This window comes from Schistocerca piceifrons, chromosome 10, assembly GCF_021461385.2.
Source record: "Schistocerca piceifrons isolate TAMUIC-IGC-003096 chromosome 10, iqSchPice1.1, whole genome shotgun sequence".
Classification (NCBI taxonomy): Eukaryota; Metazoa; Arthropoda; class Insecta; order Orthoptera; family Acrididae; genus Schistocerca; species Schistocerca piceifrons.
In genome coordinates, this window is record NC_060147.1 from 135,957,751 (window position 1) to 135,975,766 (window position 18,016).

Here is an 18,016-nt window from a genome sequence, read left to right on the forward strand (position 1 = left end):
ATCTAGTTTCTGAGTACTCTGGAAAGTGAAAATGTGTAATATAAAGGGCCTATTAGAGCAAAATTTTAATTTTTAATATTGGTACCAAGTTACATTGTCATTCAGGGTAGCTTTACATCAGTTTTACAAAACACAAAATTTTTCCCATATATGATGCTCTGGGTAAATTTAGATCATGCCAGAAAGAAACCAGCTGTAAACTGGAATAAAAACAGTGTTAATTCAGTATTGCAGGTTTACTTTGAGATAGTGACTGTACTTATATAGATCTGGCAATGCTCAACTTAAGTAACTGTTGCCAAACGCTCTCTTCGGGGCCAACACAATTGAAGGATAATCAAAAGTCCAAGAGCTTGTACAAAGTTGAAAAGAACAGTGAAATAACAGCTGTCACATGGGTAATGAAAGTGTTACTTTTAGTACAAAATAACGCAAGTAGGTGTAGCAGCAGCCATCTGAAGGAAAAGTGGTAAGTGGTACAAAGATACCCTCACTGGTAAAAAATTACCACAATTGAGAGTAGCAAACTAAACCCAATTTACCACTCACCTGGCACTCCTTTTCTTAGTGTAATAAATGTACGACAGCTCTTCAACCGATGCCCAGTGAACATTTTACCTTCATCGCTCCTTTAAAACATGATTCAGAATTCACTCTGGTGCAGAATATAAACTGCTACTTAGTGGTGGATTATAGCACAGTGCTAGGCTCAAACTGTAATGCATACCTTTGGGGAAAGTCTAAGAGAGTGGACATACCCGAATAGCTCAGCTGGTATACCAGCACTGTCAATTCTGTTCTCTTTAAGAGTGGGATATTTTATTACTTTCTACACACAACTGGGTACACCACCAGAAATATCCGAGAGTCACGTTTGAGTCTCGGCCTGGCTCACAATTTCAATTTGTCAGTAAATTTCATAACTGTACATAATTTTTAAAATGTTAATTGCCTCTCCACTAATATGCTAAAACTACATTTCATTTAAAAGGAAACATTAACTAAGTTCTTGTGCAGCTATTTATATTTTAAATATTTTCTATCAATTCTGTCTACAAAGCCATCAGATATAGCATGCACAATGTCAAAAACTATTTTTAAGAGTAGTTTCAAAGAAATACCAATAAACTGCTCAAAACATTAAAACCTACAGAAAGCAGTCCATCACCCACCAACACAGACTCTACAGTTCTGCTTTTTGGTGAGAAGTCCCCCCTCCCCCCAAAGAATTCACATTCTACCACAACTGCCATAGTTCATCTTTGAAAATCAGTTCCTTGAACTTTTCTTTGGGCACAAATACCAATTGGATGAGAAACTGCCCAGTTAAAACGTGAACTGCTTTCTCCCTCATTTTATGTTAAAGAAAAAAGTGCTCTAACATGACATCCACTATTTTCCATAGCAAAAATTCAAACGAGCATGCTCTGGCACACAAACGCCTACAGAAAACTCGCTAACGGCAGAGCGCACCTGGATGTCGGCACAGCACATGGCGGGCAGTGTGCTGAGGATGGAGTGAATGTCCTCAGTGCGGAGGTCCTCCATGTCCACCTCTGCCAGGTTGGCGTCCAGGTCGCGCGCCAGGTCGTCGTAGCGCGGCCCGCCGTGCCGCAACCCCGCATCCTCGCTGTACGACAGCACGCTCACGTGGTGGCCTCCGGGGGCCTCCCGATATCTGTGAAACGAGTTGCGTCGATCCGTTATTTGCACATTCCGTAGACATTTCACTACGATGTGGGAATCAGTTTTACATTTATATGCCTATGAAATTTTGACTTAAAAACAAATGCGTTTAACAGGTTAAACATTTTGCTTGAGAATGGTTACACAGCCTAAATGCTGTAATATACAAAATAAATATACAAAGCAACCAATGCAGGAAACTAATTTTCTATCTCTGTCATACTTACGATGTCACCAGAAAACCTCGAAGTTTTTGTCTCTTCTTGCCTTTCCAAACTTTTGCTTGGGTTCCTTTATTGCTTGCTCAATGTACAGATTGAACAACACTGGAGATAGGCTACACCGATGGTTGATACCAGCTAGAAAAACTTAAGAAAACATTAATGGTCTGCATTTTCCATTGAGAAACTGTACTACAAATCTAAAACTCAAATAGGTGTGTGTGTGTGTGTGTGTGTGTGTGTGTGTGTGGCGCACGCGCTGGCATAGTGGCTTTGCACAGACTACCCTAGTAAGTCTCGCTCCTCACTCCAAATTCCCATTTGTGCTAAAGGCCACTGGTATTCCCTCTAAACTCTAACAGCATTGCAGAGGTTCTCCAGCAACAGCACCTCAGCATTCAATGAACAATATAGTTTCATTTGACTAAAGCACCTACACTTGGGTTTCAGGCAGGATCCCTCATTTCGCTTGATGCTGACGTGCTATTCCTATGCAGTTGGAGAGCCTCTGCAATGCTGTTAGGGTTTAGGGGGAACAGCAGTGGGCTGAGGTGTGAACGGGAATGCGGACTGAGGAAGGAGGCACGCTAAGGTAGTCTGTACGTAAACACATTCAAATGTTCTCTGGAACCATATAGTTTCATTTGAGTTTTGCACTTATAATACACTTCCTCGGTGTAAAATAAGCCAAAATGCAAACCGTTAATGTTCCTCAAGCTTCTCCTAACATATGAACTGTCATTGAAGTCTATCCCCGATGTTATTTAATCTGTACCCTGAGCAAGCAGTAAAGGAAAACTTTGGAAAGGGAATTAAAGTTCAGTGAGAAGAGCCAAAACTTTGAGATTTTCTGGTAACATTGTAATTCTGACAGATGGAAAATTAGTTTCCTGCATTGGCTTTTTGGTACATTTATTCCATGTAATACAACATTTAGGCTGTGTAGCCACTTTCAAGTAAAATGTTTAACTCATTAAACACATTTGTTTTAGAGTCATAATTTCATAGGCAGAGCACAGTTCACAAAGATTAACAGCTCTAGTTGTGATATCCTGTTCTGTACAAACATTCCCACACAGCCAAGCCATTTACTAGTGAGAGGAAGCACTGAACTGCGTGCAACACCACCTTGTGCCAGAGGCGTGGCTATGTACTACTGTTTGTACCACACACTGCCAATGAAATTATATGACTGTGTATTTAGTGGGTTAAACACTTTGCTTGAACATTTCTACACAGCCAAAGTGTCCAAGTATACAAAATAAAACAAATAACAAAAACAAACCATGCAGGAAGCCAATTTCTTTCTTAGTATGTTGTCAAATTAAATGAGGTGATACTGACAGAATTAGATTAGGGAATGGGACCTAAATGTAATAGACAAGTTGCTAATTGTGCAGCAAATAACTGTTGAAGATTGAAGCAGAGAGGGTGTAAAAAGCAGACTGACAATAACACGAAAAGAATTTCTGAAAGAGAGAGCTTTGTTAACCTTTAATATAGATTTATATGTCGGGAACTCTTTTCTGAAACTATTTGGAGTGAAGCTTGGTATGGAAGGGAAATGTGGTATCTGAAATGAAGTACTACAGAAGAATGCTGAAGGTTACAGGGCTAGATTGAACAACTATTGGAAAGGTACTAAACTGAATTGGAAGAAACACAAATTAATGACACAAGTCAAACAATGGAAAATCCAAGATGGAATGTAACAATACTGTGAAAAGGAAAGTTGCCACTCAGCATTTAGCGGAGATTCTGGGTCTCAGATAGGCACAAGAAAGACTGTCACAAATATAGCTTTAAGGTGGTAAGGCATTCATCAAAATTAGATCACTCACACACATTTCACAATATTGTTATATTTATAACGCCACTGGACAAAGTGATCAGCTGATGGTAGACATCCCGAACCATCAAGTAAGAGTAATTTTGGTGCTTGAAGGAAGTGGGGAAAGGGGTGGGGGTAAAATTATTGTGGGAGACCTGGGCTCAAATACAGGGAGCACGTTCAAATGGAATTTACGTTGCAATAGTTCCTCATAGATGAAGAGGCTGGTACAGGATAGAGTAGTATGGAGAGACCCATGAAGACCAGTCTCTCTCTAAGGACCCCAACAACAGCAACGACCATGACCTACAGTACCTCAAGGAAAGTAAAACAATAGTTATAGCCTGCTCATCATAAGGATAAACCTGATATAAACTTTATACCAAGTATTCTGCGTTTTCTTGAATCTCATTGGATTTCGTTTCACATGAAGCGGAAGCCAAGGTGTGATCAATACAGTCAAGTGAAATCATAAGGATACATTTTATGTTGTGTCACATGCACATAGGCTGAGCGATAACTTGGGACAACAGCTTTACTGGCACATTAAACTTTGACAGCACAGTCCATCCAGCGGTCCAACTAAACCTGCAATAATGTGAGCAGTTGCAGTTCAGATGTAAAAAGAGACAAGTAAAGAAATAATATAGCTTTGAATGTCATTTAAATTTTAAAAAGAATGAAATAATATTCAGCAAAACTCCAATACTACCACAAGCTTCTTATGTGACCAGACGGAAAGTATAAAATACTCTCGTTCTCACCTTACATAGTATTCTAATGACAAACAAGAGTGATGAAAATTCCTCTACATAGTATTCTAATTACAAACAAGGGATGAAAATTCCTATCTGAAACACACAGTAATTTTTCTGAGCGAACTATCTGTGATGCAAAAGCGCACTGCAGGGATTTCACCGTACTGTTGAATACTGAAGCCAATGACATATTAATTACAGTTAGTAGTCAGGTAACCTCTCAGTTCCTTCCTTACCAGAATCCAAGAAATACATTTCACTTCTGAAACTGTCACCCACTGCGTTGATAATGAGTCAATCAACAACAGAATCTACACAGCCAACCAGGCGCTGCATTTTCTCCTCTTCTTTTATGACGTGCTGTTCTGTATCCTGCCAGCATTTGGCAGTGACATGCAAAAATTATGTGTGTGTTCATTCCAGTACATCTGGCAGCTTAACTGTCTTTTTATTTATTGGGTCAGATCCCTTAACTTGGCTCCAGATCAGTTCTGTTGGGTTCACATTGTAGTGTTATAGTGGCAAATGTAAAAAAGAAACATTTGTATTGCGTGCTTGATGTTGTTAAAATTGTTTTCCATATTCCTATGACACTTATCTAGAAATGTGGTACAAAACCATGGACATAGTCCAAGTAAAGAGTATTTGGCTTTTCATTTTTGCCTTAAAAAATTAAACTGTTACATTTTCTTAATTTAAGCAACGTTTATTAACAGTCTTTCATAAAATATAGATAATTAAGAATTTATATTTGAAATGAAAACAGGAATTTCACGTGCAATATTTAATTAGAAACAGGAAGATGTGCATTATTCACAAAAATAATGATTAATTTTACGATTACGAGATGTAGGTATTGCAAACTAAACGAAGGGGATGTTGGGTGGTTGGCGATACTTTGAACCAGCAACCCATGTACTGCTGATCAACAACCTAGTACGTTACCGATAAAACTACACAGATCTTGTAAGCTTATTGTTCAACTGTTTGTAATGGTCGCTCAAAAGCTTTAAAAGCCGATCATCGCGGTAAATTTATAACAAACACTAAGAACAACCTATTTCTCGGCACTTCTTAACCGTGTTCCACACATGTGTCACTATGGAACAGTAAGTAGCCTCAGCCATTTTCATAGTGTGTATTGACAGCACAACAATCGGTGGAGAACAGTGCAGAGGCTGTGACTGCAGACTATTTTTTAAATAAAAACTACACAGCTAAAGCAGGATTAAGAAATACATTGATGGCTGTAAATAAATTTTGAATATCTTAAAGTTTCGTTTAACATAACTTAGTAATAATATATCTAATACATAAGTAGGACCTACTTCCCAGAGCGTAACAACACCTGGTGCTACAGCTTTTGACCAATCATCGCGTTTGTCTTTGTTTACATCAGGTTTATTGTTATGATGAATGGAGTATAGTTACAGGCAAGAGAGATTATTTTGCACTAACAAAACTACTCACTGCAAGACTCTTATCTTGCATGTACAATTAATCATCTGCAACACACAGACTAGCACTCATGTATGTCTCAGAAACTTTGACAACTAACAGTAAGTGATACTAACACACATAATAACAGGCCATTCCTGCAAATGAGGGAGACGAATAACCTACTGTAACAAATAAACTTTATACCACACGTACATAGCCACCGATCAGAAAACAGTAAGGACTGCAAGACGGTGTGGGCTGGGTTGGCGCGCGTGAAAATACTAACTGGATATACTGGAGGGCAATCAGAGTGCAGCTGACCAAAATCCAGGTACATAGGTGGTATCCAAGAAAATCTGGCTAGAATGGGATACAGAAATGGCAGTACTCTGCAATGGACTGTAGACTCGCAGATGAAGAATATAACTTCACACGCAAGCAAGACAAAGACTTTTATGGTCAAATACCTCACTCACATCTGTGCCACACCAAGTCTGAGTTACGGATAATGTAAATTCTTCCTCCTCGCAGTATGAGGTCGGTGGGTAAGTTTGTTGTACTTTTGTTTTGCATGTCGGTATTCCGGTTGCTACGGGTTTATTTATCGATCATCATTTTTTACTTATCGTTCACTGTTGCTATCTGAGTTTACGTATTGTCATTTGGAGACAGTAAGTGGAGCTGTGGACATTACAAAATGAAGTACAAGTGGAGAAAGCTGAACATTTCTGTCTACTCTTCTGTTCGAGTTTAGTAAAGAGGGGTGACAGCAGAGGCAGCAGCCAGAAACATTTACGCTGTGTACGGACATAATGCCACTGGACAAAGCATGGCAAGAAAATGGTTTTAAGGAAGATCATTTTGACATTAGTGACTATTCACATTCTGGAAGATCTTCGGGGTTTGATGAAGATAGTTTAAACGCATTAATCCACTATGATCCACATCAGTGAACTCGAGAACTGGCAAACGTGATGAACTGCGACGATTCCACTACTGCGCAACATTTGCACGCAATGGAGAAGGTTCGAAAATGGGCGTATGCCTCTCAGTCAAAATAGCACAAAATCAGCAGGTTGACAGATGCATCTCTGCTAGCTCATCATCAACTAGCTTGCGAATAGCACTGACCATTAATATCCTGTATCATTACTGCTGATGATAAATTGTGTCTTTATGCTAACATAATATCTTGTAGATGCAATGCAAGAACGGTGACCAGGAACATAGCGTGACGTGATGCTATCCAAAAATAACTACCTGCATTTTGCTAGAATCACGAAAAACCACTATGCAGTAGTTGGGTTTGGAAGTCATTCTCCACACACCATATTCACCAGGTCTCACACCCTCAGATGTTCACCTCTTCCGCTCTTTATGCAACAACCTTAAAGTAACTTCCTTTCTGGATAAATATGTGGTCGAACATGGCTTGACAAGTTCTTCCCCTCAAAACCATGTGATTGCTACAGTGGTTGAATTGAAGTTCCATTAGTACTGACAGACTGTTAAAAATAGTGAAAGAGAATACGTTGATCTTGACTGAAGTCACTGTTCTGTTTGTCTGTTGTGTTTATTAAACATATTGATGAATGCTACGAACTTGTGCACCAACCCAATACTTTGTTTATGAAAGTTACTGTTGTTCTTAAACTGACTGCATGCCAATGATAAATTTCGTAAGGGAGAATGTGTACTGCTAATACACCACGTGGGGACACAGTACAGCATGCTGTAACCACTTATAATTCAATACAAAATCAGTGACACAAAAGGAGACAAGTTGCTGGAAAGAATGGGCCTATGAAGATGAAACTGTGTACATATACATACCATTCTGTCACAGATGTCAAAGAACTGTTGAATAGAATGGATGTCTCAGAAAGAGGTTCTAAGATGACCGTCAACGAAAGTAAAACAAGGGTATCTGAGTGTTTTTGAATTAAGTAAGGTAATGCTGAGGGAAATAAATTACGAATTAACATAATTGAAGCAGAGGAGAAATTTTGCTTTGGACAGCAAGGGATATAAAATGTACACATGCACTCGTACAAAAGGGTTTCCAAAACTTACAAAGTTGTTAACACTTAAATATGTATTAAGTGTTGTAAGGCCTTTTCTGAAGCTATTTGTCTGGTATGCGCATTAAGCACTCTATACAAGAGCAGAATAGGAGCTTTGAAATGTGGTGGTAAACAAGAATGCTGAAAATTATTTGGGTAGATCAGATAACTAATTCATCACATTGGAGAGAAAAAGAGCTACAGAACAAAACCAGAGGCATCAAAGCATGCTTAATTTGGTGATGGGGGAAAGGGAAAGGAAGGGGGGAGGTAGGGAGGGGGTAGGGGGAGATAGATAGAGAGAAAGAGGTAACTCTCACCAGCAACTTAATCTGTACTCAGTATTAACAATCATTATAACTTGATTTTATTAAATGTGTATGTGAGGCCATTGTAGGGTCAATCACCTTTCACAATGCAGAAGCACTAGAACAGACGTTTTGAAAGAGCAAGCGTTCATCAGAATTACTCTACAACTCTTTAAAAAATGATAATATAAATATTAAAAAACTTGTGTTCCATACCCTTAGCTAGCATTCCTAAAATGTACTTCAACATCATTCATGAAGCTGGTAAAATAAAATAAATTTAAAACAGGATTTTGATAAATGCAATAAAACTGGTATCTACAAATTCAGTGCATGGTAATAGTTGTAGTTTGCAATACATCGGTCAGACTGCCAGGTCCTTCAAGTTGCGGTGCAAGGAATGCAGGACTACTTTTCGGTTCAATAATTTTGAAAAGTGTGCCATAGCTGCACACATCCATGAAACAGTCATCCTTTGTTGGGAACAGGACACTTCACAATTTTATACATACAGGATAAGGTTATAAATTTTGTGTGCTGCAGCAGTCAGAGATCTCAATAAATAGTGTGCACAACGAAAATAATTAAATGAACAGATTATAGAAGATGCAAACAACTTTTTAAATTTTTTTTGTAGATTTATTGTAATATCAGTCTGTCATTAGCTACTTTAACTAGGCAACAGTTCTACTGTTGACATTCAGTGTGTAACAATATCTGAATTCCCAAGCACCCCCCATGTAAGATTCAGATCAGTAGCCCAGACGGGTCTAGAGACAAATGCAAGTCAAAGTAAATTTCTTGCGTGTGATCCCCTATGTTGCATAGATGGTGTCTTCAATATTTTTATTTTGTTTATTTTGTTTAGTTTACTTCCTCTTGACAGTGTCTTACATCACAATGTTAACTAGATCTGTATTGTATGATCGGAGTGTTTAGTGAAGATTAAAATATTGTTGCTCATTCTGACTAGTGATATTACCATTGGCACTTATAATAATAATAATAATAATAATAATAATAATAATAATAATAATAATAATAATAATAATGATAATATAGAATGTTATGGTGACAGACAAAATTGCTGTGTGGTCCGAGATCTAGATTAAGTGCTTGTGACATGAAAGAGATACGAAACGTCATAACAAAAATCTCTCCCAACACTTGCCAATATCCAGAATACGGAAGACCAGTTATAACTATCAGGGGCCTACGTACCAACCGAGTGCATGAAATGACTAAGACAACCTTACGTCATTTTCTAGTCTCTGGAGACATCAATAATGTGAAAATCCCTGCGAAGAATCCCCTTCTAGCCGTAGAGGTTCTTTGTTTTGCTGATGTTTTCATATTGTTGGTGATTTCTGTTCACGAATTCTTAACTTTAATCTCCACCACGTTAACGTCACCGTGCTACAGGCACTATAACTCATCCTATGCAGCAGAGTATAGAGTAAACATGACGTACCCATAGTCCAGGAACCACTGGTAGTCCGAGTTGTCCTGAATGAAGTCCAGGTCTTGGGAGGACGCATTGCTGGCTGCGAAGCTCCCATTGGATGTGCCTGTGGCTCCAGCAGTGCCAACGGGCTCGGTCGTGTGGTTCGAGTTGAGGTCGGAGGTCGCGGTGTCGGCTGGGGATGTCGTCAGCTCCTCAGGCATCCCCCGCGGTGGCAGCCCTGCTTGCAAGCCTGCCGCAGAATGGGAAGGACAGCAACCATTAGATAACCTACTGGTTGAAGTTAACAGGTGTGAAGTTCATAAAACTGGCATTTATTTACACTTGATTTCATTGTGAGGAGAAGGAATGGCCACCTGTTATCTATCAAGCATAACTCCAGAGCAAGGTTGGCCTTTATTTAAATTTATCCAAATAAACTTGTTTAGTTTCAGGATAATTCTATTACTTTGGAGTGGCGTTTTTAAACTTCCTAATAAATTAAATCGGTGCGCTGGACTGAGATTCGATCCACCACCTGGTTTTTTTTGTGGGGAATGCTCTTACAGACACACAACTGTTACACCCTCCAATACCTTAACAACTTCAATTCTGACAGTACCCCTAACCTACTTTGCAAACTTCACTAATCTACTCAAGTTTCGATCATAGGGTCAAACTGCATTGATTTTCACAAGCTACTGGTAATAATTCTGTACAATATGATCCTGCAGATCAAAGTGGTTTCTCTATCCAACAGTGACACAATCTACTCAAATTTGCACCACTGCATAAACAGGTGATTTATTTATTTATTTATTTATTTTGTCAATACTGGAATTAATTTAAGAGAGAGCTGTTTTTGAAATAAGCATTTAGTTTTTTTTCCCATTATCACTGTAATATTATATAATATTAGAAACATAATGATGGGTCTATAATTTTCTGGCGATTCCCTATCTCCCGTTTTCAGCACAGATTTAATTCCAGTCAATTTTAAACAGTCAGGAAAAGCATTTTCCTCAAAAAGGGCATCACTTATTTCTATCACTTTCGTTTTATAATAATGTTGGAAAGACCATAATAGTCTTCAGTTTTTGACTTACTGAGTTTTGTTTCTACGTCTACTATATTCTTATGGGAAACATATTCAGACTCACTATCTGACTTCAAATTCTGCACTTAGTGAGGCAAGTAATACTGGTTCACTATAAACAAACAGCTTCTATCCTTCTTCTTCTTATGCTTGAGTGAGTGCATACAACCACCTTGTATAGTATAACTAAATTTAGCCTATCGTACCAGTTTGCTTAAACGAAGTAAAATTATACACTTGCATATTTCAACAGGGAGATCATACATGTATGTAATTGAGGATGATGCCTCGTGTAGTTTGAAAGCTGTCTTGTGGGGATAATGAATAAACAAAACACATTTTAAGGGGATACGGCCTCTTCGCAAATGAACTTGTTTGGCGGTATATAAAGTCTATGAATCAAATAGTTACTAAAGGGGTGACTTTACATTGGTGGTATAGCCAAGGTTTCCCTTGGCTATAAATAAATAAATAAAACAAATTAAATTTTATTGTCATACAGGCAGTTTGTTGAACATTTTCATGCCAATAACTTCATAGCTCTTCAATGTTTTCGATAATCTACAGTAAGGTATGTCAATATGCCTATTATTTCTAGTGCAGTGGGAGTGTAGATCCTGTCTAAGCTGGTATTCTGGCAAGTTCTTTTTGTGTATGAGAGAACAGTGTAAATGTAAAAGTTTATTACAGATAATATTTTTAGGTCAATAAACAATGGCCTGCAGTTGGCACAATTTTCTGAGTTTGTAATAATCCTAATAAATTTCTTATGTAGTATCAAAACATCCTGAACGTGCGTACTATCAACCCAAAATAAAAGTCCATGGGATATGATACTGTGAAAAAAAGCAAAAGAGGCTGTTCTTACATAAACCAAAGGTACATGATTTTTTAAATTTCGGGTCGACAAAAGCGTCCGATCCCACGCGTCGGCTTTGACCCGTGACGTAAGGGTGGTGTCGTGTGTGACGTCATGACGGCGTGGAGTTTGGTTTGAGTGTGGCTGTCTCCAGTTCTGTTTTATCTTATTTTATTTACTTTTCTGATCTGTTCGCGCTATCTCGTGAGATTTTTTTTAAATTTAAAAACACTTATTACTTATTTTAATTATCTGTTTCCTCCAATTTCTGTTTTAGTTTATTATATTTATCTTTCTGATCTGTTCGTTCTATCCCGTGAGATTTTTTTTTTTTAAAGACAAAAAACACTAATCAGCTACTGAAGCATCTTTATCTTCTATGGGTTGCAGGGGTTACGACCCCTGGGGAGGTGGGTCGGTATTCATACATGGCTGTCTTCACTTACACGTTGTAGCTACGCAAGGCGTCTAAATTTGTTTATATTTAGTTTGCCCCCCACCCAAAACACCCCATTTTCCGCGCTTGTCCCGTTAGTGTCATTAGGCTCCTTGTGGAAAGTGTGTGTGTGTTTGTTTTTGTTTCCGCCATATTTGTGACGTCATGGGTCAAAGCAGACGGGCGGGATCGGACGCTTCCGTATTTCCTAAATTTCTTAACAAGTACACCACTCTAGACAACCTCGCACTCAGTGACAATACCTAAAAACGTAACACTACCTAGACAGTCTTCTACTGGCAAATCTCTTAGACTAAAAACTGTTTGCTTAGTTTTACTCTCGTTGAGCAAAAATCCATTAGCTCGGAACCAGATTGCTGCTTGCAATAGTGTGTCTTTGGTCATAGTTTTAGGGGCATCAAAGTCTGAATCAATATTGAAAAAAGTAGTAACATCAGCATAGATGACGAGTTGAGGCAAATCATTTATCATTAGAATGGTCCCAAAACTGAACCCTGTGGCACACCACACTTATCAGCTATCTGCAATCTCTCGTTCCCAATACACACAATTTGTTTACACTTATTAAGAAATAATTCAAATATGTTATCTACATTATTGTTAATGATTCCATAATGAACTAATTTATTGAGACATGAACAATGCTCTACACAGTTGAAGGCTTTGCTAAGGTCACAAAAAGTAGCCTGAGCAAAGCTCTTCTCCTCATAAGCACCAAGCACCATTTTTATCAGAGTCAATAGCATGAACAGTAGATTTGCCCTTCCTAAAGCCGAATTGTGCAGCAGATAAGTGAGAGGGAGTACTATACAACTAGCTATGTTTTTGAACATATTACTAGAAACATCATATATATCTACACTATCAGAAGGCTTAAAATTATTTACAATGCTTAAAACAATACTTGATGTTACCGCTGAGAAAAAAAATTGTCTTTCATTGAACAACTTACGTTATTACATTGTTTTTAAAAAATATCGGATGCCGTTTCCTGAGGCCTAACAATACTTTCACAAATTTCATTAACAGATTGCACACCAAAGTTATGAAACTCAGTTGGTGATATAGCTACAACCTCTTTTTGTTTACTTGTGGCCACTGTGTTTATTACACTCCATGCTCTCTTATATTTATTTTTGTATGACTCAATACTAAACATGTTACGTTGTTTCTTAGCTTCATTGATTGCATATTTATAATGCTTTCTATCTCTTAAGTATCTCAACTTAGCCTCATCTGTTTTGTGTAGTCTATAAAAATCTAAGTACATTAACAATTTGTTTTTCATATTAGCTAGCTCAAAAGTGTACCATGCATTGTTATGCCAATATGCTTATTTGTGTTGCATGTGTTGGGATTGACTTTAAATTTGTACTGAGGAAAGCTTGTCTCAAAAATAGTTAAGAACGATAATATCGACAGAATTTCAACGTACCTAAACATTTTTTTTTATTGCTGATCACTGCATATTTCAATTTAATTACCGTTCTGAAGAAGAAAAGATTGAACCCCAACTTTGAGTTTCTTCTTCCCAATGTTCTTTTGCTCTCTCCATTTATTAATCACGACTTCTCCGAACACATTAAAAATTAATATATTCTCGCACAAAAACGTTCTACAGCAACTCTGCGACAACAAATTGCGCTCTGAAGCGTCAGGATTCTAATGAACGCAAATACCTCTAACAACAATGACTGGAGTGAGGCATCAACCTATTATTGTGGCCATTACTATAGTGGTGCCATATTTTGCACTCAAAAGTTATACAGTATAATTTTTGCACGTTCTGATTGACATCTCGCCCTTTCAATATGCCACCTATAATATATGAAGTGAATAGCTTCGCGCCTATGAGACAATGGGAACGTCTACTTAATGAATGCAAATTAACGCAGACAAGGTAGAGGCGCTCTCACAATTGTATGCTAAAATTAGCGGCTTTTAGGTGGGCACTGCATCGTGGGCGGACAGGAACTGCATTTAGCAAGGCAAAGACGACGATGAAAGATACAGCGCTGCGACATGAAACTGGTTTTGAAAACTTGTATTCATTTTCCAGTTGTACCCTTTTTTACTAGTGTATATCACAGGAACCATACAATTATTGCTTCCATTACATGTAAGACAATACCTGTTCTCTCTCTCAACAACAAATTTCTTTCGTGTAACTGCCTGAATCACGAGAATATTATGCGGACTAGACTGACCAGCTTTTAATAGATTCACAGCACCAACTAGATCATCAAATGAAAAAATTGTTGTCGAACCATAAACTAAATGTTTATCGATAAACAAATCATTTTGTTGTAGAAGTCTGACACCAACGCAGAATTATATGAGTAACCAACTAAGTAGCTGAAACTCATGTTGACACTATAATACTCGCAAAGTATATCGACGTGCCTGTACGAAAAGTTCTTTGGAGGAAAGGAATAGGGGACACACTTTCGAAGGGACGGCCATACGCGGTACAGGCTAAGGTAGGATCGTGCTCGGAAACACAATCGACAGTAACCAACTAAGTAGCTGAAACTTATGTTGACACTATAATACTCGCAAAGTATATCGACGTGCCTGTACGAAAAGTTCTTTGGAGGAAAGGAATAGGGGACACACTTTCGAAGGGACGGCCATACGCGGTACAGGCTAAGGTAGGATCGTGCTCGGAAACACAATCGACAGAGTGAAAGCTCTGCCACTCCCACGCATAAAAACTAAGCTTTGTTACAGCTTAGTCTCCAATTCAACGTAAGACGCACACGCCCAATGGAACTCACATTCTGCGCGTTGGCGTATCACCATCCCACGCAGCTGGTCGATAATTCCCTCCGACCCGTCCCCATTCCAGCTGCTCGGCCAGAACGCTGATCGTAACAACACCAACACTTGCTCGCTCCTCGAGCTGCGACTCTCGACTGTCAGGCACTCGCCATAGCGCAGCGCACTGTAGTTCATAGCCATGCCGCGGGAGGCGCTCGCATCTGCTATCATGCGACACGCGCGCCTCCATCACGTTTCGAATGCCGTTAAACGACGTTCTTAAACCATTTTGGGAGCGGGAAGTGCACGTGACTGCAGGCTAAGAAATGCGAAACTACAGTTATTGGGGGCAACACCAATAAATCACGAGCCTGAAAAACAGAGTGGTACTTGGAAACGGGAATTCTATCGGTTGGAAGTATCCCTGACAACAGACACATCGCACAAAACGATATCCCTCAATCTTGCAATACCACAATAGCATTCCCAGGGAGAAAAACTTAATATTTTGCCTTTAGAAACGGGCAATGTTATTTTTGCTACAGCAACATAATAGCAGTTAAGGAATAGGCTTAAAAATTTATTCGCGGCCGTTGTCAATTATGTTAAAAAGTTCTTCAGTATTCGTGCTGCATCATTCTTACGGAACTTCCCATCTGTTTGCAGCCAATTTTCGCGAAGGGGCCCGAAACCTCGGATTGTAAGACTGCGCAAGAATGACGCGATACTGATTACGAAGACCTTTGAACTTCGTAACAATAATGTTGAGCGATTATCACGTAGGAGAGAACATTGACAACTGAAAAAGACGCTAGTATAGGGGAAGTCTCAGGGAAGCCAGAGTTGAAATTACCGTATGGAGATACTTTCCCACTCATCTACGGCAAATTGCTTAAAAAATTTGTGATTAACAATAAATGGAAGATTATATATAAGCACTTACATACAAGCACATAGAAGACGACTAAAATATTTAATATCATATTTTGCATAAGCATAATCCCTGTTGAGGGTGTCACGCTCAAAGAGCAATAGGAATACTATAGAGTACAACGAAATGTTTTGCGCTTTTTAGGAACGTCGATGAAGAGGTATTTTTACTCTCGCGTGGCTTAGTGTGAAGGCAGTGGACTCGCATTTGGGACAGCTGACGACTGAAATCCACATCCGGCCATCCACACAAGTGACCTATGGTTTCCTTACACCGATTAAGGTGAATCCCGGGATGTTTCCTTTGAAAAACAAACAGCCGATCCCCTTCTTATCCTTTCAGAGCTGTAATTACATCGACGAGACGTTAAAGCTAATCTCCCCCCTTCCGATTCTCGTTGGACTGTAGTAAGGGATAGAATTAATTTTAGAATCTTAACAAGTGGATGTCAAACATCTTCGACAACGTCCTTGTAGAACGCTTACTTGTAACGCAGAATGAAAGAAGAAATAATAGAAACTTTGGTCAAGGTGGCTTAGGGAACAAGGAGAGAATAATTTAGGACCATCTCACTCGTATTGGGAGTTCTGCCTTCTGATTCAAAGGCATATCATATCTCCAAGTTCCTTGTAATGCCGCACAATTAAAGCATTAAATAATTACGTTTCTAACTAGTGCTTAATATCGTAAGTTCTGTAAAAAAAAAAAAAAAAAAATTCTTGAACAACCGACAATAGCTCCGTCAAGCATGGTGCGGATAGCAAACGAATAGATGGATGATCTGCTGCGGGTATTTACGCAAACTTTGTAGCCTGATTACATTTTCCTGGTATCCTACCAATGAACTGCAAACTATCTAGGATTGGCAATGAAGCACCAATGAGTGTCCTTGCAGGGATCATACCAGTTGCACAGTCTCGAGACACGGCAAATACTGGTTCAAAGAAGCTCTTGTACACCCTTTCAGAAGTTTCAAGAGCTGAGGTGAACACTTTACCCACGACTACGCTTTTCCATTGCAAATTCCCACAAATTGTTACACCCTGGTGTTTTGTTTAGGTTACCGATTCCAGCTATGTTCAGACTCATTGATACTACAGTCACAGAATACTACAGAAGTAATGTATGTTTAGCGCTCTGAAACTCGTGAAATCCAACACGACCAGGAAGTGTAGCAGTTTAGCGCCTGACAGCTGTAACACGTTTACACGACAACCTTTATACCACAGATCCACATCATTTTAGCACCATAGAGATTTCGTACTAAACACACACACACACACACACACACACACACACACACACACACACACACACACACACACACACACACATTTGATACAGATGTCCAGTACACAATACCTGTCTGCAAATAAAACACTTTTTCATGCAGTTCATGGTGTACAGTAGACAGCGCATTCTGCGTTTTGTGAAGTGCACAATTTACACTTCTGAACATTTAAAACAAGCTGCAAATCTCTGCATCACTCTGAAATCTTATCAAGATCTGACTGCATATTTTTGCAGCTTCTCTCAGATAGTACAGCTGATACAGTTGAAAGCAAGTGAGTCGCCAGGTTCTGATGGAATCCCAGCTCAGTTTTACAAAGAGTACTCTACCGTACTGTCCCTTCAGTTAGCCAGAATTTCTCGCGAATCTCTCCCTCGGCGCAAAGACCCGGGCGACTGCAAAAAAGCGCAGGTTAATTCTGTATGTAAGAGGGGTAAAACAACAGACACGTAAAATTACAGACTAGTATTTTTAACATCGATTTGCCGCAGAATCCTTGAACATATGCTCAGTTCGATAAAATAAACTTCTTCGAGAGGGAAGAGCTTTCGTCCACAAATCAGCAGTGATTTAGAAAACATTGCTCGTGTGAAATTCAGCTTGCCCTTTCCTCACATGAGATCCTGCGAACGATAGGCGAAGGGCAGCAGGCGGATTCCATACTCGCTGATTTCCGCAAAACATTTGAAACAGTGCCACATTGCCGACTGTTAACGAAGGTACAAGTATGCGGAATAGTTTCCCAGGTATGTGAGCGGCTCGAAGACGTCTTAAGTAACAGAACCCAATATGTTGTCCTCAACGGCGAGTGTTCACCAAAAGTGTGAGAGGACCGCTATTATTTTCAAGTGATCTGGTGGACAGCAGTCTGTGC

The 18,016-nt window shown here is 39.1% G+C and overlaps 1 protein-coding gene across 1 annotated transcript in view; it reads right to left on the reverse strand.

Moving 5' to 3' along the window:
* LOC124718772 overlaps positions 1–18,016 on the reverse strand; it is a 243,763-nt gene that overhangs the window by 106,933 nt on the left and 118,814 nt on the right. Inside the window, 2 exon segments of the mRNA XM_047244384.1 lie at positions 1,474–1,678; positions 9,779–10,001. Of these exon segments, the coding sequence (XP_047100340.1) occupies positions 1,474–1,678; positions 9,779–10,001 (428 nt within the window).